Here is a 20876-nt window from a genome sequence, read left to right as displayed (position 1 = left end):
AAAGAACAATAACTTGGAAAGCCGGAAAAAAATTGAAAAAATGATCAGCAATTTGAAAAAGGGAAAGCACAGCAGAAAAAAAAAAGGGTATTATTTTAGGAATTTCTCCAAGAATAAACCCTGTCAGGAGTGGGATTTGAACCCACGCCTCCATCTGGAGACCAGAATTCCCGAAGGAAGGTGAGACCTTGAGTCTGGCGCCTTAGACCACTCGGCCATCCTGACGGTGACAGCGGAGCCCTAAATAGAGCAATTCGGGGTTTTAAAAATCAGGATTTGTTGGGCTCTCTTTGGACGGGGGGAGTTTTGTTTTACTGGTTTTTTTTGTCTATTGCTTTGTGGGGGCTTTTTGACTACTAGCAAAGTAGTCAAAAACAAAAAATAATTATTAAAAAATAGGGTAATATTTGTAATTAAAACTAAAAAGAAATAGTAATTTGAAAAGGAACAGTAGCTGAGAGAAAAAGGATTTCAAAATGGAATAATGATCTCTGAGGGGAACAATCATTCGCACAGAATAAAAATAGTAGAACCCGGCATAATAGTAACAATAACAACAACAACAATATTATTAATAATAATAGAACAATAATAATTTAAAAATAAAAATAATTTAGAAATTAGTAATAATTTAAAAACTACAATAAACAAAGAGCCAAAAGACATATTTGAGTAGATGTAGGAAAAAAACGACCCCCGCCCAACGTGGGGCTCGAACCCACGACCCTGAGATTAAGAGTCTCATGCTCTACCGACTGAGCTAGCCGGGCGCTGCTTTGCAGTTTTTACTTATCCTATATTTAATATTCAATTAATGGTCATTCCACCTCATTTTCCGGGGAAACTCCTCACCAGACAGATATTTTTGGGGTGCAAAAGGCTGGGAGAAAACCTCCGCCTCGAGGCAATTTTGGCTTTCCCACCAATTCGGCCTCCGCGATCAGAAGCCGTCGTTAAACACTTCCCGGCTCGGATAAATCGCCGCGGGGGTGGAGAGGCGGAATTGCCTGAAATTTCGCGGTATTCTGTGGGAAAAGCGGATTTTTTTTGGTCTTCGGTTTTGAGGGGAGAAGGGGCAAAAAGTCAGACGTGGCGCGTTTCTGTAGTGTAGTGGTTATCACGTTCGCCTCACACGCGAAAGGTCCCCGGTTCGAAACCGGGCAGAAACAGCTCCTAAAATCAATCTTTTAACTTTCGTGTCTCAACATTCCTTCAAATTCCATCATGGCGATTCTGGCAAAAGAAAAAACAAAAAAGAAGTTTATTTCTAGAAGCAAATTATTTACTTGCTACTCATTCCCCTGCATTTTTTGGCTCAATATTCCTACAAATCCCTGAATTATGGCGCTGGTAAAAATCCGTGTTAATAACCCAGAACCGGTTTATTTTAGTTTATCCATCAATATTTTCCCTGCGGACAATTTTTTTGGGCAGAAACCCCTACAAGTGTAAGCGTCTCCCCCAAAATCATGGGGAGCCGGGGAAAACAAAACAACTCCAAAAACTCACTCCCAGGAAACTGTGGGAATATGATTGCCACAGAAACACCTCACGTGCTTTAGTTTTCCACGGATTCGGAGTCGCGACTTCCTTTCTAAAGGTACAAAACCGCCTGAAATCGAAGATTTTACAAAAACAGTAGCCGCTGGTTCCCTGACCGGGAATCGAACCCGGGCCGCGGCGGTGAAAGCGCCGAATCCTAACCACTAGACCACCAGGGAACTGCCCTAGAGCCTCTTTTTACCATTCCCAGGGATTTTTTCCAGCAAACCGCCCCGAGTCTGCCTCTTTCCATCAGCCTCATGACACTGCTTCACTCGGGGCGCGGAAGGAATCAAAAATAGGAAAAATCACGGCGAATTCAAAAGTGATTTAAAAATCCCCCAAATAGTTCAAGGTAGTAAATGAATCAATCAAAAACAGGAAAGCAATAAAAATTATAAAAAAAAGTTGAATGAAAATAGCGAAACTAATTTTAAAAATGGGATTTACCCTTGAGCTTGTCCTCCCTGGTGGTCTAGTGGTGAGGATCGGGTGCTTTCACCCCCATAGTCCGGTCTCGATTCCCGGTCAGGGAAAAGAAATTCTAAAAGGGTGTGAATTCTTCAAAAGTAACGATTTTTAACCTCGGGGTCCCCCAATGTCTCCCCTGTCCGCTGACCTCAATGTCGCCTGTCCGTGATTTCACGCGAAAGCTCCTTGGTTCGGAATCAGACAAAACCCACCGAGTTTGAGGGTATTTTGGGAGGGTTTTAAGCATTTGCCTGATTTTTTCCTTTATTTACGTTTTTCAGCACAACCTCCCAAACGCGGCTGGAATGAAAAGGGATAAGGGAACGGATTAAAAACCACAAGGGAATGAATTAAGAGCGATAAAGTAATGAGCTAAAACCAATAAGGGGATTGCTTATAAAATGGCGAGGGTAGCTTTTCTCATAGGATTTAGGAATATTCAGGAGCAGCCGCAAAGGGAATTTGGGTTTCTGATATTCCAGAAAAGGTGGAAGCGTGCGCACTAACACCGTTTCTGTAGTGTAGTGGTTATCACGTTCGCCTCACACGCGAAAGGTCCCCGGTTCGAAACCGGGCAGAAACAAGCAGCTTTTTGCGGGTTCTTTTCTCCGTATTTCCCCAGCTCTTACCAGGTGTTGTGTCGTTTTGTGGGGCACTATGGCAATTCCACGTGCTTTAGCTCAGGTTTGGCCAACTGGAGAACCAGCGTTGACCCCGAAGGATGAGCGGAGACTCCTGGATTTTGGGGTGTCTGAAATAGTTTTAATCGGGGAATTCCTTCTGTGATCAAAGCTGGGGTGTTTTGGGGGCTCTTGGTCGTGTGCAGCCTCGGCAGGGAGGCCCAAGCGAGGGAGGAAAAAAAAGAGCCAAGGGATGTGTACGACGCCGCCAGAAAAAGGGAAAATAAAGTGCAATAACCTTTGTTTTGTGAAATCCCACAAAATTGACTCCCTGGAAGCACCGTTCCAGGTTTCTGTAGTGTAGTGGTTATCACGTTCGCCTAACACGCGAAAGGTCCCTGGTTCGAAACCAGGCAGAAACAACCTGTTTTGGGGAGTGAACTCCGTTTTCCACCCGCGAGCTAGCTGGGGTTTAATTTCGGAGTTATTTTGGGGGATTCTGTGTTGCCGGCGTGTGGTGGGGTGGCAGCTTTGTCCCTGGCTTCCTTTACATCAATAATTTCTTGCGTTTGCTTCCCAGAGGGGAAATTATTTTAAAAAGCCCCCCAAATTATCAAAGACAGAGACGGATAATTCGCGTTTCTATCCCGCTGCTCCATCAAGCTCCCTCTTTCTGCATCCCCGGCCAAGATGGAGAGGAAAGGGTGGAAAAAACCTTTAGAATGCTCAAATCCAGCCATTCCTCGGTGTGGCACCTGCAGGCGTGATTCCGATGTGCTGAAAAACCAAGCAACGACTAGCCTCCCTTCCCCCCAGACAATTTTGGGTTCGTTCATCCCCAGGACAAGCTCCAAAAAAACCCCAAAACGAACCAACAGAGATTGTGTGGAGGAGGAGAGGGGAGGCGTTGCAGTCACGCGTTTCTGCTCCTGGATGGAGTTGTTTGTTCTTGGGACGTGACCTGGAATAGCAGCCAAAATTCCACGTTCAACATCCTCCTTCCTGGCCGTGTTTTGTCGGAGATCTTGGCTCCATATTTGCCATTATTCCAGAAATTCGGACGTTAGGAGGGCCGGGCAGGCGGAATGGCAGCGCTTTTCCTGCTGGATTTCATCCCCCTCATCCTTCTCTGCTGTTATTCCCATTCCTCTGGCAGATCCACCCTGATACCGCGTTATCCATAGTGCAGTATGCTCGGATTTGAGGGAAGAATCGGGGAACATCAGTAAAATGATCCAAACTCCTCGTGAAACACAGGACTGGGCTGATCCCTTCCCAGCAGCGTCACCCGCAGTTCCTCCTGGATTTGTGGAGCTGCTGGAATGTTCACAATCTTCTTTTTCACCCCCACGAAACGGGGGAGCCGCTGTATTCTGGGGTGTTTTCCCTCTGTGTGGAATGCACGGAGATGAATTCAACCTCCGGGAAATTGGGGAAACTGCCCAGTTCTGGTGGAGTTTGGGACAGGGTGTCCAGGAGGGGGTGAAAAGGGCTTTTTTGGAGGCAATTTCTGCATTCCCGGTGACTGAGAAGCCACTGAGGAGGAGCCTCAGGTGGGAGGTGAGCCAAGGGTGGGCTGGGATGGGTTAAATCAGAAGGATTTTACTGTTTGGAGGGTAAGGAAAACCGGGGAGAAAACACACAGAAACCCAGTCTACACCGAATTCAACCCAAAAAATTTTGGCCAGGGTCTGTTCTGGGACAAAGAAACACGCCAGCAGCTCCCTGGTGGTCTAGTGGTTAGGATTCGGCGCTCTCACCGCCGCGGCCCGGGTTCGATTCCCGGTCAGGGAATGCAGCTCTTTTGTCCCAAATTCCTTTTTTTAAAAAAATCTTTCCAGAATTTTACATGTCCTAACCTCCGAAATACACCTCTTCTCTTCTTTTTGTGCCTCTCCTTTCCCGCGGGGCGTCCCCTTCCACCTGCCCCAGCTCCGTCTTTTGTTGAGCAATATATGAAAAAAATTGAAAAAGGCAACAATAATTTGTAAAAGTGAACAGTAATTTGGAAAAGGTAATAATAATTTGAATAAAAGGGATGAATAATTTTTAAAAAGGGGAATAATAATTGGAAAAGGAATAATAACAATTAATAATAATAATTTTAGAAAGGGAAAAATAAGTTTTTAAAAGGGACCAACGCTTTGGTTTTTCCAATTTTTTCTTTTTTTTTTTTTTTTTAAGGGTTGAAAGGTTTTTAACTTCAGTGGAAGCAGCAGCCCGAGGGGCGGTGTCCTTTGCCCGGATTCCCCGGAAAACCCCGCATTTCCCGGTCTGCATCGTGGTTTGTGTCAGCTGTTGCCCGCTTTTCCAACGCGCCCGGCTAGCTCAGTCGGTAGAGCATGAGACTCTTAATCTCAGGGTCGTGGGTTCGAGCCCCACGTTGGGCGGTAGGGTTTTCTTCTTCCCCCCTTTATGTACCCAAATCTGATGGGTTTTACCCTTTATTTAATTTTTAAACTATTATTCCTTTCCTTAACTATTTCTATTGTTTCAATTTTTATTCTTATTTCATTATTTGTTTTTTAATTATTTTTACTATTGTTATTATTAATTATATAATTATTCCTTTTTAATCAATTATTCCGGTTTTTACTATTTTTATTCTTTTAAAATCGTCATTCCTTCTTGAAATTATCATTCCTTTTAAAAATTCCTATTACTTTAAAAATTATTATCCCTTTATTTTTTTCATCATCACCACCACCACCATCATCATCATTCCTTCTAGAATTATTATGTCGGGTTTTACTATTTTTATTCTGTGAGAATGATTGTTCCTTTCAGAAATCATTATTCCATTTTGAAATTCTTTTTCCCTCAAACACTATTCCTTTTCAAATTATTATTTCTTTTTACTTTTATAATCATTATTATTCTATCTTTTTAATAATTAACCCTTATTAGTAGTTTAAAAGCCCCCACAAAGCAACTGACAAAAATACCACCAATCAAACTGAGGTAAACCAGAAAACTTGGAAATGAGGGTTTGTGCCCTAAAAAGGGGGGGTTGTGCCCTAAAAATTGACTTTGTGCCCTTAAAAATCAGGGGCTGTGCCCTACAACCGAGGCGTTTTGCCGTAAAAATGGGGGTTGTGCCCGAAAAGGAGGGTTTGGAACTTAGAAATGAGGATTTGAGCCCCAAAAAGGAGGGCTTGGACTGACACCAGGAATTTCACGCTCGGGAAGGCCCCGGTACCGCCCGGGCAGCTGCTCAAACACCGGCATGGGGTTGGCACTAAAGGCCTTGGAAATAACCTGGAGCAGGGAGGAGGGGAATGAATCACATCCTATTACCCCTGTCATTAATTAAGGCCGTGACCACGCAGAGAAACCCGCCGGGCAGGGGATCCCTCGGCGCTCCGGGCCTGGGTTCCATCCCCGTTTCCCAAACCCGTGCGGTTTGTGCGTTCTTTGGGACGGCTCCAGTTCGGGATGCGGGGCACGAAGGGACTCCAGGAGCCGGGAATGGCCCCGCGCCGCCGTGCTCGCGTGTCCCGGGTGTTTGTCCAGGTGCGTTCTCCAGCATTGTTCCCAGGGGACGGCGTCTCCCGAGGGATCCGAGGTCGTTCAGGCCCCGAGGGCAGCGCGGGGATAAAGGGACCGCGCGGCCGCGGGCGCCGGGAGCGCGGAGGGAGCGGACAGCCGGGTAAGGGACCCGCTCCGGGGCTTTTAGGGGATTCTCGGGGTTGTCCTTGCGCGTGTCCGTCGGCATCATCCCAACATCTCTTCAAACCTCCCGGGGAACAGGGGGTTTTATGCCCGTTTTTATGGCCAACCTTATTTTTAATATATAAAAATTGTTGTATATGTGTTTTATTATACTTTTATTTAAAATATATAGATATAAAAATATATTTTAATATGAATTATAAATAACAATACATAAAGATATAAATAAAATTTAATATATAGTATATCATTTATGTATATTAATATGTATAGAAGACATATTAATGCTTTATAGAGTACAATATATAAACTAATAGATAAAATACATGTATAGCACATAAATATATCCTATATGATAACGTATATATATATATATTTAGCATTTCCACATAGGTTTGTATTCTATGCTTTTATATTTATATCTCTTAGTCTTATTTTTGTGTTTTATAAAATATAAACCAGTTTAATCTTTAGATAGTTAAACATTTTACTAAAGCCACATCAAATTTATCTTCAGTGAAGAAATAGTGGAAAACGGCACCTTCTGGGCGCCCGGCTAGCTCAGTCGGTAGAGCATGAGACTCTTAATCTCAGGGTCGTGGGTTCGAGCCCCACGTTGGGCGGAAGAGCTCTTTTCTCCCTTCATTCACTGAGATCTGATCTGGTTTTTCCTTTCATTTACCCAAATCCACCTGGTTTCGGTTCAATTGCCGGCACTGTGTCTCAGCACCTTTGGCAATAAAATGCCTTTTTTCCTCATTAAATTATTTTATTCCCGTGGGACACTCCTGCCCCGGAACCACAGCCACTAAAGTCTCCAAAATTTCCCATATTTCAGTTTTTAAGGATTATCTCATAATGCAAACCAAGCTTTTCTGGGCTCATTTTGCCCAAAAGGCACAAAACAAAAGCAGCTGGAGGGTTTTTGCCTGGTTGATTTTTTTCCCCCACCCCATCCCAGGGCTGAGCACCAAGAGAACTCATCCCAGCAATGAATTCCTGAGCCATTCTCATTCCAGGGAACTCCGGGCTGTGCTGGGAAGCGGATGGAAGTCAGGACCTGCCCCTGCCCCACGATGAAGCTGCTCCTGCTGGGGCTGAGCCTTGTCCTGTGCGTCGGAGTCGGTGAGCGGGGAATAAACTGGGTTTAATAACGGCAGCACCTCTCCAGCCCATCCCCAGTGTCATCCCAGCGTTCGAGGCAGGATTTTCCCCAGTTCTTCCCAAAGTTCATCCCATTTTTTCTCCTCTGCTGCAGCTGAGGCCCTTCGATGCCATGTCTGCAAGTACAAGATCCCCTTGGTTGGGTGCTTCCGGGGCGCCAACGTGACGACCTGCGAGCGCCGGGAGAAGTGTGCCCTCATCAAAAGCACCCTGGGTGCATTAGCTGGGGGTTTCCTTGGATTTCCCTATCCTTTCCTTGGCTTTCCCTATCCCTTCCTTTCCTTCAGGGAGATTCTCCCCGTCCCTGGAAAACCAAATTTCTCCTGTGGATGGGTGAGGATGTGGTGACCAAGCTGCTGGGAAAGGGCAGATGGGAGGGGTCAAGTTCATCCTCTCCATGGAGGTTGTCCTAAAAAAGTTTCAAAAACTCCTTTTTAGGCCAAGGGGAGAATCCCTTCCAAAGAAGCCAGGGGGCAGGGGTTGTCTCTGTGGGCACATACCCTGATTTTCTTTTTCTCTTAATTAAACCAAGCTGTGACTTCATTTGGGGAGTATATTTCAGAGCTTGGTTTCTCCTCAAAGCCCAAAGTCTGATTTTTATGGGGTTTGTGGCGTTCTCCTCTCCCCTGCAGGGAAGGTGACCCTTTATTACCAGCAAGGCTGCACCTCCATCCTGAACTGCGGCCGGGAGCGGGCGTCTGACGCCGAGTCCCGCCTGACCTCCCGCTACTCCTGCTGCGAGACCGACCTCTGCAATGAGGAGTGGGGCGAGGAGCCCACGGACTGACCCGCCGTGGGGCCAGGACTGGGATCCCGATGCGCTCCGGCGCTCCTCGAATGAATCCTGAATGCTCAGCACTCGCAATTAGGGACGGTGGGCCCCGCGAGGCTCCCGCTGTGCACCTTGATTTAGTCTCAGCTCTAAAATAAACCTTCAGGCTCGGCACTGGCAGCTGGATCTGGCTCGTGTCCTTGTTTCTCTGCCTCAGGCAGCCGCTCCTCTTTTCAGCTCTCCAGACTCAGCATTCCTGGTGGTCTGGGAGCAGCTGGTGGCCCCGAACATGATCCTGACATCCAAACCCCAAGGGCAAGCCAAGGAGCTTCCTCCTGGTCTCATCCTGATTTTTTTTCCTCCAGGGCAGGGCTGGGAAGTTCCTGGCTGGGAATTTTGGGAGAGGAGCATCAGGGAGCCGCTGGAAGTCAGGGGCAGTAAAGGATGTGTGTATCCAGTAGATATTCATTGATCTATAGATTTATAGGCAATAGATATTTATCTGACAGGGACTGCCTTTCTTTTTATTTTCTCCCTCTTCCTGTTGGTTTGGGTGTCCCAACCTCTTCTTACCTGACCAACACACCTGTGGCAGGTGGGAGATGCCCCACAGGAGATGTTCCTGCCCTTTCCCTCCCAAATATGAGCAGCGAGATTAACCATTTTTTGACCGTTTGGGAAGAGGGATGAAAAGCTTCGCTCCTTCTCCAGCTCCACTGAGCCTCTGGAAGGAGGGATGAGGTTCCTGGAGAGGGTTAAAGGGCTGCTGAGACCCCGGGGAGAAGGTCAGGGCTTGGGGACAGGTGGAGGGAGGTGCTGGAAACGCGATCCTGGCGCTGGGCAGGGAAAACAGCTTTGGCACGGAGGAGAGGAGCAGAGCTGGAGAGGCCAGGAAGGAGGAGGAGGAGAAGGAGGAGGAGGAGGAGGGAAAGACCTCGGTGGGTGCCCAGGATAGAAGCAATGGGGGAGGGGAAAGAATGGTAAGTGAGACGGGAAGGGGGTGGTGGTGACAGAGGGGACAAATGGGGCAGCCGAGGGCCGGCAAGGAGCCCGAGCTCGAGCGGTGCCGCGATGTCCGAGGCAGCCGCGGCCGCGGCCGGTTTCCTTCGCCGGAGCTCGGCAGAGCGGCTGCCGCGGACCCCGTCCCGCTGGGACCCCGCGGCGTCCCGGCTCGCCGCCCAGCTGGCCCCCTCTAGACCCGTCCCCACGCAAAATCCCGGGAGATTCGGGCGGTTTGGGAGGACGCCCCTTTCCGACGCCTCCACTCCGAGGTACACGGGGGCAGCCGGGGACACGGGGAGGGGTCGGGATGCGCTTGTCCCCCTGTCTCTTTCTTCCCTGCACCCACCTCGTTCTCCTTGTTTTTCCTACCAGGCTGCCCGCGGCTTCTCTCGCGGGGTCTCGCTCTTTTCCTTGGCTGGTTGTGCATCCCTGGGTTGGGGTGTGGATTTACCTCCCGTTCACAGGCACCACCTCATCCTTTCACTGCAGAAACGTGAGGGAAAATGCGTGGAATAGGAAAAACACACACTTTGTGTTTATTTACAGATCAAAAGAAACGGAAAGTGGGAGAGAAGGAACTCCATTTCCATAGGGAGTGATATATATACATATAAATATATAAAAATACATATAAATATAAGTGAATATATGCGAAGGGACAGATAAACATGCACAGAGGTGGTAATGCTCTGCAGGACAGTTCCAGGACTGTTTTCCCTCACTAACTCCTCCAGCAGAACCTCTGGGGTCGGGATTTGTCCCCCCATAGCTCCAGATGTGTCCCAAGATCCTGACTTGGAGGTGTTGGATCAGCAGGGGCTGGCTTTCAAATCAGAATTTATGGATCACTCAATCTGATTTCAGGTCCTCATTAGGAGAAGACAAATCGCTCTCCAGAGGATCCCACATTTCCCAGTCCATGGTAACACGATCCCCTTCAGTAACCGGGTGACTGTCACTCCCTCCTGTCCCTGTTTGCCATGACAAGAATTTGGTGAAGTCTCAGGTGGAAACCACCACGTTATGGACAACCCCAGTCCAGGAGAAATTATACTTATTTTAATTATCGTTCCCATTTAATGCACGACCTCCAAACCTGCACAAAGTGTTTCTGGAAGACCAAGACTATTTTATTTTGAGATGCAGGACACCAATCCCGAGCTTGATCTTCATGGATTCGGGAAACTCACCCACAGATCTTGATAAGGACTTTGCATCCTCTTGTATTCCCTTTCTCCTGTTGCTTTTTATGGCCCCTGATGAGCTCTGGAGCCCAATCAGGTTATCTGAGTCCCTAACTGAAGTTTCAGGGCCGAAACAGGACTTTAGAGAGGTTCCCTGGATCTGAGCCTGGAGCAGCTGCTCCACACAAGCCCCAGGGCTCAGATTTAGCACCAGCTCAGCCATAAATCAGCGCCATACAGAGACGGTGACACATCAAACGGGAGGGTATCCCAAAACATTTTCCTCTTCCCACCTCCCTGCTGAAAGGAGGAGAAAAAAAAAAAAGCCAGGAAAACCAGAGTTTGTGGGGAGCAGAGGGCAGCGTTCCTGCTTTCTTGCGTGTCCCCCAGTGCAGAGGTCCCCGTCCCCGGGCTGGAGAAACCGGACACTGCAGGAGTGACCCCGGGCAGCGGCAGCTTTCCTGGAAGAGCACCGCCCCCGCGGGGCCGGGTGCCAGGCATTCCTGTTCCAGCCCCGCTGAAACCATTCCTCACCCGCAGGAGAGAGGCCATGGCAGCCGTGTTCCTGCCCGGAAACCTCCAGGACGAAGCCACTTGCTCCGTGTGCCTGGAGTTCTTCAAGGATCCCGTGTCCATCGAGTGCGGGCACAACTTTTGCCGGGCGTGCATCGTCAAGAGCTGGAAGGAGCTGGAGATGGACTTCCCGTGCCCGCAGTGCCGGGAGGTTTTCCAGCAGAAAAACTTCCGTCCCAACCGGCAGCTGGCGAACATGTCCGAGATCATCAGCCAGTTCACGCTGCGCGGGGCCAAGGGCGCCGAGGACGGGCTCTGCCCCAAGCACCGCGAAGCCCTGAAGCTCTACTGCAAGGACGACCGCAGGACCATCTGCGTGGTGTGCGACAGGTCCCGGGAGCACCGGCCCCACGCCGTGGTGCCCGTGGACGAGGCTTCCGAGGAGTACAAGGTCTGTCCGTCCGTCTGTCCGTGCGTGCGTCCCGCGGGAGACTCCCGGGGAGCTGCGTTTGTCCCCGCGGTGTCACCCGGCTTTCCCTGGCGCTCAAACGCCCTCCCGAAGAGCTGGCAGTGCTTCCCAGCCTCCCGAGAAGCTGGGAGAACGTGTTCTCTCTGGACGTGCGCGCCCCTCTCCTGCGTTCCCCTTGTTTCTGGGATGGATTCACCTCGTCGGGAGGGGGAACGGCTGACGGAGCCAAACATCCGCGGCTGTTGGGGGCTGGGAGTGCTTCCAGAGATGAGCGAAGTTGATTAAAGCCGGGCTGAGCTTTGCCTGTGCCAGGAGCCTGTGGGGAACAGGGCACGTCCCGTCCCCCGCATCCTCCGTTCCTTTTTTTGGGGAGGGGTTCTGGTGGTCCTTGAGGCCGCCGGCGTGGGCGGAGCTGAGCCAGAGGGATTTCCCGGCGAGCGCATCCCGTGTTTTCCTCCTTCCCCATCCCACCTGGCAAAGAGCAAACTCTGCGGACAGAGGGACGCAGCGAAGCACAGAAAGCAACACCGGCCACATCCTCTTCTTTTGTTCCCAGGAGAAAATCCAGGGGCGCTTGGATTTCCTGAGGAAGGAGCGGCAGGAGCTGCTGGAGTTCAAAGTGAACGACGATAAGAAAACCCAGGAGCTGCTGGTGTGTCCCAGGACGGGGTGGTGGGGAAGCCTGGAGGGGATGAGGACCCACTGCTCGCCCCAGTGTCTGAAAAAGGGAAAGGGGTGGTTTTCTCGTTCCTCCTGGCCCCACCACCAATAGCCACAGCCTCAGCAGACCTCGGGGATGGTGCTGGAGCATCTGAGAGCGGGGCTGGCTTCGGGGATCTCCTCCACCCTTCCTCTTCCTCAGCACATCATGCCTGTGGCAGCAGAAGGGAAAAAAACCCATCCCACTGAAAGTAATTCCTCTCCCAGACCACCTCCCTCCAAGACAAGGGCTTTGAGGGGCTCATGTCCCCTTACTTGGGGCAAAAGCCACCGAGCTGCCCTGGCCCATCTTGCTGCTCTCCCATCCCTGTGGTTTTTTAACACCACAGCAATTTCCTGTTGTTTTGGTGGCTGGCGGGGTTGGACACAGCCCAGCCTGTCCCAAGCCCCGGGGTCAGGTGTGACGCCAAAGGCAGAGCGTGAAGGGCCCTCCTTTGGGGGCCTGGGTGGACCTGCTGGACCTGTGCTGAGGGACAGTGTGGAGTGAAGCAACCGAAATACCTCCCGATGCCAAAGGGAGCATTTCCTGGAGCTAAATGTTCTCGTTTGCCCAGGGCTCTGTCCCAGAGGGGATTCGGGGTGTTTGTGATGGCAAACCCAACAGGAACCGGCATGGTGGCAGAGCTGAGGAACAAGAGATCCTAACGGGCGGGGATTTGGCTCTCCCACCCCCACCTCTTCCAAGGCTTTTGTCCAGGAATGCTACCCCCTGTGTCTCCTCATCCCTCCCTAAATGAAGGCCCCCAGTCTCACCAGGCCGGGGCTCTAAATTCACCACCAGGCCTCTCTCCTGAAAACCCCTTTTTGCTGTGTTTCATTCCCAGAAAACCATCGAGAGCGAGCGGCAGAAGCTGCTCTCGGAGTTTGAGCGGCTGCGGCAGTTCCTGCACGACCAGGAGCACATCCTGCTGGGGCAGCTGGAGAAGATGGAGAAGAACATCTCCAAGAGGCAGAACGAGAACATCACTGACCTCTCCAAGGAGATCACACTCCTCAACAAGCTCATCACCGAGCTGGAGGAGAAAATCCAGCAGCCCATGCTTGAGTTCCTCAAGGTGAGATATCAGGTCTTAGTCATGGCCTTATTCCTCCTTTTTCAATGTGTTTATGGATCCTGTAGAGGTGTTTTGGGGGTAAAAGTCCTTTTTTATTCTGTCCTTAATGAGTGGATAGTGCAAGGAGATGTCTGAGTGCCCCGAGTTCTCTCTGGCTGAGGAACACCCTGGAACAGAGTGTCCTCTTCAACTTTAATGATTTTTTTCCTCCATGAACTTGTCTGGACTTTTCTAGCACCCCCAAGCCCTGGGTTTCATGGTGTTCAGAGCTGAGTTAGACCAAACTCTCCTTTCCAGGCTGGGAAAACAACCCCAGGGTGCCTGAAATCCTGAAATCCTGCAGCTCTTCTCCCCACCCTGAATGGCTGCAGGGCCACGGGTGACCTTTGAATGGAGCTCATTTGTACTGAATTGAGCAGATCGTGCTGGTGGCTCCCGCAGACCTGCACAGGGTTAAATCCCCTCCCAGGCTGCGTTCTGGGTGCTGTCAATATTTGCAGACGGTTTCAGGACTTGGCTGTGGGTGGAAGTTCACCCCACGTGGTCTCTGTGCAGACGGCACTGCTACCCACGAGAAATGCCCCAGAACAATAATATTCTATTAAAAAGCAGGTTGGGAACTCTGAGCTGGCTCCAGGGTCCTTTTTCAGCCCCTGGGAGGTGACTCTGGCTTTGTGTGGGCTCTGGAATGTGTTTTAAGGGCACCAGAATGGGCAAATAGTGCCTCCATTTGGTGTTTGCTTGCGGTTTTGCAACTTTATTGAGTGCATTTGAATCTTAAATTACCTCCACAACCCACTCTGCCTGAGGGAAAATCACTTCCTTGTCCATCCCAGGGTGGGATGAGGCATCCCAGGCTTTTCTTGGGGATGATTAGACTGTGGGAGTCCAGAAATCATGGGGACATCGAGGTGCAAAGCTGTCCCATTTATGGCAGGTGGCTCTTGAGCAGCAGGATATCTGCAGGTACCTCCTGTCCCTCAATGCTTCACATGGAACAGGTTGACAGGACCTTCCCAGAAATGGGAGACCGGCAGGAAGACCCCAAAAACATCCCCGAGGCTGCCAGGTGCCCACATGTGGGCTCGCAACAGCATCCAGATACTGGGAGAGGAAATGGAGAGATTTTTAGGTGACCTGAAGATCCTCCCAACTCACCTGGAGGACCTGCTCGGAGCAGTGGGAGGATGAGAGGCCTCTGACAGTGCCTTCCAGCCTAAAACACAGCACATTCCGTGGGCACAAGGTTGGGGATTTGTGGATGAGCCATGGGGAAGGTTCCCCGGGAGCAGCCAGGCCTGGAGGTGCTGCAGGGAGTGGGATGGGATTTGGTGGGAATGTCACCTCCCAGAGCTGGAATCCAACACTTGAGGCATGAATCCACACCTGCCGGCTGCATCCATCAGGGATGGACATCCCGGCTGGGTTTGATGAGCAGGAATCGCTCTGGGGAGCCAGAGCACAGGGATTTCACTCAGTCTCTCTTTTTCCTTTCCAGGATGTGATGGGCATCATAAGCAGGTATGGAATTCTGCTCTCCCTGCTGCCTCCAGGCTTCCATCCCTCCCCATCCCTGTCTGGAGGTCAATGTCCACAGTCCAGGTGCCAGAGGGAGGCACAGGGGAGGATGGAATTCTCCTCCTACTCTCTGCAAGCACTGGGTGTGTTCCAGCTTCTTGGAAATCTGATTTTCACAGTGTCTTTTTCCTACCAGTGGCCTTCTTCAAGGGTCAAGTGAGACCAGAAATCCGAAATCCCCTTATTTGCTCACACACAATTCCCCCATCACAGCAGTTCAGGCACCACCAAAACGACATTAGATCTGCAGCAGGACCAGCTGGAGGGGGAGGTTTACAAAAAAAAATTCCCCCATCACCCCAGACGAGCCTCAAAATCCACACCCAAGTCCTGATTTTGTCACCCCAAGGAGGGTGAAATCCCAGTGGGATCCTCTGGGGGGGATGGGGCAGGAGCACTGGTGGCAAATGGAGACGGAAATGGGAGAATATCAACAATTTCCTCGTTGTTTTTCCCTTTTTCCCTTGGCAGGAGCGATGACGTGAAGTGTCACAAGCCCATTCCCGTCTGCACCGACATGAAGATGCATGTCTGCAACTTCTCCCTCAAGACTGTCGTCCTTGAGAAGGTCTTGAAGAAATTCCGAGGTAGGTGGAAAAGGTTTAAAAATAATCCTTGGCCTTTCCTGGCACCGGGAGGGAGGGGTGGGAGTGCCTGGGGTGCTGCTTGAGGGCTCCTGGGCCCTGAAATAGGAGCAGAAATCACGTTGGAAAGGGATTCTGGAGATCCTTTTTCTCATTCTGGAGATGGGCATGAGCAGGAGGAGACTTGTTCCAGCTGGGTCGTTGAGGAAGGAAATGTGAGGCTGTTTTAAAGAGGGGAAAATGTGAGCATGAACGTCAATTTTGGTGCAATAAAACCTTTAATTTCAAGGACTTTCCTGCTGAGATTGCCAAGCCCTGGGTTTGCAGCAAAGCAGGAAACCACGAGATGGTGCCGAGAGAGCTGGAAAGTCAAAATGCACCAAAACCAGCAGCTCTAGAAGAGAAAAAACCCAAATAATTTCTAAATGGAAATGACACCCTGGGGCAAGAATTGGCTTAAAGGGTGTGCTCAAGCCTTGAAATTTCTGAGGCCGAGATGTGGCAGGGCATGATAAATATGGTTTAAGTAAATCCTGTGTTTTCTTCATGCCCAGAAGGGGGATTTTGATGAAAATTGAATATATTTAACAGGGATTCTCCCCTGTTGTGCTGCTCCATCCTCAGCTCTCACTGATGCTTTGGTGCCACAGTCCCCTAAAGGAGACTTGGGCCATTCCTTCTGTCTCTCTGGGTGTCACCATTCACATCTCTGTCTGTCCTCCTTTTCAGAACACCTGCAGGATGAGCTGGGAAGAGGTGAAAAAGGTAAAAAAGATGGTGTTTCAGACATAGCGCCCACAGCAAAGACTCGAAATTGTGGTTGTATTTTGCAAAGCCAAACAGAGGGGGACAAAAAGGAAGAAAAAGGAAGAAGAAAAAAAAAAAAAAAAAGAAAGGAAAAGACACTCTAGATTTCTTTTTTTTTTTCCTTAATTTCTTCTCTCTCGATGATTTCCAGATCCAGCCTGCTCAGCTCCAGAGCCCAAAGCCGATTTTTCTAACTGACGCTGGGGATCTGACAGCTCAGCCAGGTCCTCTCTGCCTGTTTGCACCTAAAAAACCCATAATTTGAGACAAAAAGTCATTCTGAGCCACGACTGGCTCTTAGTCTGCCAAATTTGCTCCGCTGGGCTCCTGTTTCCAATATGGAATTGGGATAGAGGGTGTGAGCTCCAGCATCCACTCCAGCGTGAAGTCAGAGGGGTTAAATTCCAGCAGAATTTGGTGAATTCCTTAAGTTATTTAAGAATTTAAATTAAAACCTAGCAGAATTTAATTAGTTTCTTAAGTTAATTAAGAATTTAACTCCTTTTCACAGCAGAGGTCATGAATTTGAGGGGCAAACGCAGCCCACAACAATTTCCACGCTGGATGAGTGTTGCAATGGGGATGTTGCGACGCGTATCAGACAACGAGGCCCCTGGAAAAGAAATATAAGGACCGATTCTTGCTAGATGTTTCGGAGATGTTTATTTCTCCAGCTGCATGGCCGGGGCTCTCCTGAGGAACTGTGGCAATCACGGGTCTGAGGGTCCTTGCCCGCACAGGGGAACACAAAACAATTAATGGGGAACGAGGCTGACCAGGGGCAGGGAAACCAACCCCGTGTCTCCCCGCCAGGGCCCCTCTCCCAGGACCACACGGCAGGGGGGCGGGACCCCAGCAGATGAGCCCCTGGGAAGGGGCTCTGCAGGAATTCTGGGATCAACCCCATCCCTCTGACCTCACCCTGAGATTAAAACCTGCCCCACCCCGACCCCCTCAGTGTCAAAGTGCCCAGAGCAGAGTTTTCAGAAGAAAAAGCTCATTTTTTGCTTTTAAAGCTGTGGTCTCCAGCACGGGGGTCTCGAAGAAGGACAACCCACGGGTTGGACCCTTTCCAAGGATTCTGCTCACAAACAGCACCCCCAGGCACCTCTGGAAATGCCAAAAGTTGGCAGAAAACACGAGGAGGAACCTGGTGACCACCACTGAGAAGCCAAAGGCCCCTCGCTGCATGCCCGGGGGTGGGTGCATGTGCAGAGGCGTCACTCGCTGCGTGTTGTCCCACGACGTTGTGGTTGAACCTCAGACCCAAATCCTGACGGTTCCAGGAGCTGGAGATGCCCAAGAAAGGAAAACACCCTGTAGATAAAAAAAATCGGCATTGATGAAATCGGCTCGTTCCAACCCGTTTCTCCACGATTTTGCTGGTGGGATTTGCAGTCTCTGATGCAGGAGATGCCGTTTTTTGGCCACTTTCCCACTTTTGGGGAGGAACCTGGTTCAAAACTTAAGTTTTGAAGGAAAAATGATCTCGGCTTTCTCTGTCCTTCTTATGACTTTCCCCACCTTTATGAAGCACCATGAGGCTTTTAATTCCCACTATGGCTCTTTCGGGAAATTTTTATGCCATTTCCTGACCCAAATCTGTGAATTTTGGAGAGCACAAAGGCCTTTATGGTGCGGCACCTGCCGTGTTTCAGCTCCTGAGGCTCCATTTTAGACTCTGCCCAAAGTGTCTCATGGATTCATGGCGACTTTGCTGACTACAACCACAATTTGAGGTCACTTGTTGCTTCCTCTGAGCCTGAGTTTGGAAAGGGGAAAAAAAAGCTGTTGGGACCAAGCTGCACCTGCATGTTTGGTTTGGGCTACTCCAGGTGGAAAGATGCCCTTAGGTCATGGCTTCCCACAAGGATCTGGATGCCTTTGGGGTGGTTTGGGGATAAAAACTGTGATTTGTGATGCCAGGGAGGTGCGGAGCCCAGCCATGTGTGGATGAGCCAGAAACCAAGATAAATTATCAATTTATGTGGAAAAAATATTCTTGACCTAAGGCCCATCTTTGCTGTTGATATCCACAAATTATCTGCACGTGCTTTTGTGGTGTTCTTTGCTCCTGGTGGCCTCGTGTTGTTGTCACTCCATTTCTCACCAGAAGCAGCATGAGATCCAAACCCCCCTCGAGGGAATTGGGGTGTCCATGGGGGTGTCAGTGTGGGGTGTCTGTGTGGGATGGGGTTATTGGGGTTGGGATGGGGTTAGTGGGGTTGGAAAGTGATTGCTGACGTTCGGGGGATGTATGTTGACGTTGGGAAGGGGTCGTTGAGGTTGGGATGGGGTTATTGGGGTTGGGATGGGATTATTGAGGTCTGGGCTGGTCCAGAAACTGGAAACCCCCACCCTGAGTTGGGCTTTTCATTGCTCAAACCCTCGCTGAGTTCTGACCACTGTCACTGCTGTCCCCAACAGAGGACCTGACCCTGGACCCTGACTCGGCCAACCACCTGCTGATCCTCTCTGCTGACCTCAAGAGTGTCCGGATGGGCTGCAGGAAGCAGGAGCTGCCCGACAACCCCAAGCGCTTCGACACCAACTCGCGGGTCTTGGCCACCACAGGCTTCACATCAGGGCGGCACTACTGGGAGGTGGAGGTGGGGCCTTCGGATGGCTGGGCCTTCGGCGTGGCCAAGGAGTCCATCCGTCGGAAGGGGCTGACGCAGTTCTCCCCCGAGGAGGGGATCTGGGCCGTGCAGCAGAACGGGGGCCGCTACTGGGCCGTCACCTCGCCCCAGCGCACCCCTCTGTGCCTCAGCCACAAGCTCAGCCGGGTCCGGGTGTACCTGGACTACGAGGGGGAGGAGGTTTCCTTCTATGACGCCGAGAACATGCAGCACATCTTCACCTTCAACGTCGCCTTCCAGGAGAAGGTGTTCCCCCTCTTTTCGGTCTGTTCCACTGTCACCTACATCAAACTGTGCCCCTGAGGCACCTCAGGGAGTGCTGGGGAAGGGCCTGGCCCCTGGACGAGCTCAAAAGACTCAAATCAGCCTGGTTTGGTGGGATGTGGGCTGGGGGACGGGCAACCAGGTGGTCAGGAAAGCATCACGAGGAGGGTCTTCAGAGCAGGTGGAAGTAGGCCAGTGGTCCCCAGAAATTGTGGTTGCCAGCTTAAAGGAAGGTTGTGGTCACCAGCTTGAAGGCTGTAGTCACCAACTCAAAGATTGTGGCCACCAACTCAAAGGCTGTGGCCACTGACTTGAACCCATCCCTGGAAGGGGTGAGAAGTTCAGCCAGTCAGTGAGAAGGAACCCTCCAGATGTCATTTGTGGCTCTGGGTCCGACCCTGGATGGGGGTTCAAGGATCTGTGGGAAGCTTTGGAGTGGCTCCTCCACCCCTTTGGAAGTGCCAGTAGCTGGGAAATGGAATATTTATGGGGTGAATGACCTGTGGGAAAGGTGGGGTTGAGCAGGAATCTCTGGACATCCATCCAAGGCAGAGCTCCTCTGTTTGTCCACAGAGGAGAAATCCAGTCAGAATTTCCTGGTTCCTTCTCCCACCTGGGGTAATAATTGAACCCCAAAAGCCGTTTTTGGGATGTCATGAGAGTTGTCCAAGCTGTCCCAGGTGACCACTGTCCACCTGGTCTGACCTGTCCGGTATGGAAGAGTCTCTGTGGGGTTTTGGTTGCTCTCCCTATCTGGTTCTCCACCCACGGCTCCTCTGGAAGACTGTGAAAAAAGTTAAGAGGTGCTTTTTTGGGGTTTTTTTGAGTGATGCTTGTCCTGCTGGACCTGAGTGAGACCCAGGTTTGTCCCTCTGGTGCTCCCGTGCTTAGGCCTCTCCGTGGACAAGATGTTCCCAAAATACCCCTCATGGTTCTCGCGCTTTGCGTGGGTTTTGGTGCTGAATCTTGTGTTCCCTCAGGTTCTCAGCAAAATCACCCATTTGTCCTCATTTCTTGTTTCTTTTTCCCTGGAAACCCTCGGTCTCTGCCAAGGAGCTGACGTTGAATTCACGTTTGCTTCATCCACTCTGGTTTTGCCAAAAAAAAAAAAAAGCAGCTTTAAAAAATAATCAGTGTCATATTGCCTGAAGTGCTGGTAAAGGGGGGTTCTGGGGTTGGTTTGCTTTGGAACCTTTTCCATAAAACACAGAAATCTTTTTAGGAAATACAGACTTGGGGCAAGCGGGGGGAAGGTTTATTTGATCCATAACAACATTTCCTGAGTGTTATGAGATGAGAAAAAGCAGACACATCCCAAATTTTCAGCCCTTGGGTTGGTTCCTGCCCTGAGACACAAATTTATACCTTTTATTTAATGAGTTAGCCGGGCTTGATGAGAAAAAAACCCAAACAAAACAACAACCAACAAAAACGAGCCAACCTTTGCCTTTGGACACCCTTGGAGAGGACAAACAGGCATCAGCACTTGGGTTATTGCAGCAGCAACAAGGAGCTTTCTGATGGCTAGACATCGGCCAAAATCCCCGGAAAAACAAACAAAAACGCAGTTGCCAAGGGCTGAACCCCGACTTTTGAGGGGTTGAGCCCCAGTTTTGGGGATTCTGGGGTGGGTGATGCTCCAGGGTTGGCTCTTTCCAGGCCGGCCTGCTCCTCGGCCTCATGTCAGGCAGGGGACGGGGGGAATTTTGTGGGAGAGGAGGAAATTTCGGGAGTGACGGAGATTTGGGGCGATTCCAGCCAGTTTGGGGGCTCCCCCGTGGTGGCGCCAGCGGAGCGGCCCTTCCCGCGCCGGCTCCATA

The 20876-nt window shown here is 50.4% G+C and overlaps 2 protein-coding genes, 1 long non-coding RNA gene and 10 other non-coding genes across 15 annotated transcripts in view; 9 read left to right on the top strand and 4 right to left on the bottom strand.

Moving 5' to 3' along the window:
- Positions 1–121: 121 nt before the first annotated feature.
- On the bottom strand, positions 122–225 carry TRNAL-CAA. The gene is made up of 2 exons: positions 188–225; positions 122–167 (listed from the first exon to the last, which is right to left on the bottom strand). It is a non-coding gene; the product is annotated as a tRNA-Leu (tRNA).
- Positions 226–697: 472 nt separating this feature from the next.
- TRNAK-CUU lies at positions 698–770 on the bottom strand. The gene has a single exon. It is a non-coding gene; the product is annotated as a tRNA-Lys (tRNA).
- Positions 771–1096: 326 nt separating this feature from the next.
- On the top strand, positions 1097–1169 carry TRNAV-CAC. Its single transcript has one exon. It is a non-coding gene; the product is annotated as a tRNA-Val (tRNA).
- A 480-nt stretch (positions 1170–1649) lies between these two features.
- TRNAE-UUC lies at positions 1650–1721 on the bottom strand. Its single transcript has one exon. It is a non-coding gene; the product is annotated as a tRNA-Glu (tRNA).
- An 802-nt stretch (positions 1722–2523) lies between these two features.
- Positions 2524–2596, top strand: TRNAV-CAC. Its single transcript has one exon. It is a non-coding gene; the product is annotated as a tRNA-Val (tRNA).
- Positions 2597–2982: 386 nt separating this feature from the next.
- On the top strand, positions 2983–3055 carry TRNAV-AAC. Its single transcript has one exon. It is a non-coding gene; the product is annotated as a tRNA-Val (tRNA).
- A 1300-nt stretch (positions 3056–4355) lies between these two features.
- TRNAE-CUC lies at positions 4356–4427 on the top strand. The gene has a single exon. It is a non-coding gene; the product is annotated as a tRNA-Glu (tRNA).
- A 523-nt stretch (positions 4428–4950) lies between these two features.
- On the top strand, positions 4951–5023 carry TRNAK-CUU. Its single transcript has one exon. It is a non-coding gene; the product is annotated as a tRNA-Lys (tRNA).
- A 1832-nt stretch (positions 5024–6855) lies between these two features.
- TRNAK-CUU lies at positions 6856–6928 on the top strand. Its single transcript has one exon. It is a non-coding gene; the product is annotated as a tRNA-Lys (tRNA).
- A 401-nt stretch (positions 6929–7329) lies between these two features.
- Positions 7330–8277, top strand: LOC116436948 (ly-6/neurotoxin-like protein 1). The gene is made up of 3 exons (XM_032094404.1): positions 7330–7430; positions 7564–7683; positions 8102–8277. The coding sequence occupies exons 1-3, from the start codon at positions 7352–7354 to the stop codon at positions 8254–8256; spliced, it is 354 nt and encodes a 117-aa protein (XP_031950295.1). The 5' UTR covers positions 7330–7351; the 3' UTR covers positions 8257–8277.
- Positions 8278–8384: 107 nt separating this feature from the next.
- On the bottom strand, positions 8385–10968 carry LOC116436958. The gene is made up of 3 exons (XR_004237127.1): positions 10434–10968; positions 9590–9726; positions 8385–8628 (listed from the first exon to the last, which is right to left on the bottom strand). It is a non-coding gene; the product is annotated as an uncharacterized LOC116436958 (long non-coding RNA).
- LOC116436885 (E3 ubiquitin-protein ligase TRIM7-like) lies at positions 9027–20186 on the top strand. 3 transcript variants are annotated; one of them, XM_032094313.1, is made up of 9 exons: positions 9027–9221; positions 10968–11391; positions 11966–12061; positions 12954–13184; positions 14683–14705; positions 15234–15349; positions 16076–16111; positions 17170–17352; positions 18581–20186. In XM_032094313.1, the coding sequence occupies exons 1-9, from the start codon at positions 9202–9204 to the stop codon at positions 19093–19095; spliced, it is 1644 nt and encodes a 547-aa protein (XP_031950204.1). In that variant the 5' UTR covers positions 9027–9201; the 3' UTR covers positions 19096–20186. The 3 variants fall into 3 exon arrangements, with proteins under 3 accessions (XP_031950204.1, XP_031950203.1, XP_031950205.1); XM_032094312.1 differs by lacking the exon at positions 9027–9221 and adding an exon at positions 9279–9512; XM_032094314.1 differs by lacking the exons at positions 9027–9221; positions 17170–17352 and adding an exon at positions 9279–9512.
- A 681-nt stretch (positions 20187–20867) lies between these two features.
- TRNAT-UGU overlaps positions 20868–20876 on the top strand; it is a 73-nt gene continuing 64 nt past the window's right edge. The window contains exon 1 of the tRNA in view: positions 20868–20876. This exon is cut by the window's right edge and continues 64 nt beyond it. This is a non-coding gene — a tRNA (tRNA-Thr).

This window comes from Corvus moneduloides, chromosome 31, assembly GCF_009650955.1.
Source record: "Corvus moneduloides isolate bCorMon1 chromosome 31, bCorMon1.pri, whole genome shotgun sequence".
Taxonomy (NCBI): domain Eukaryota; kingdom Metazoa; phylum Chordata; class Aves; order Passeriformes; family Corvidae; genus Corvus; species Corvus moneduloides.
The sequence above is the reverse complement of the archived record's forward strand: the minus strand, read 5'-3'. Positions and strand labels throughout refer to the sequence as shown.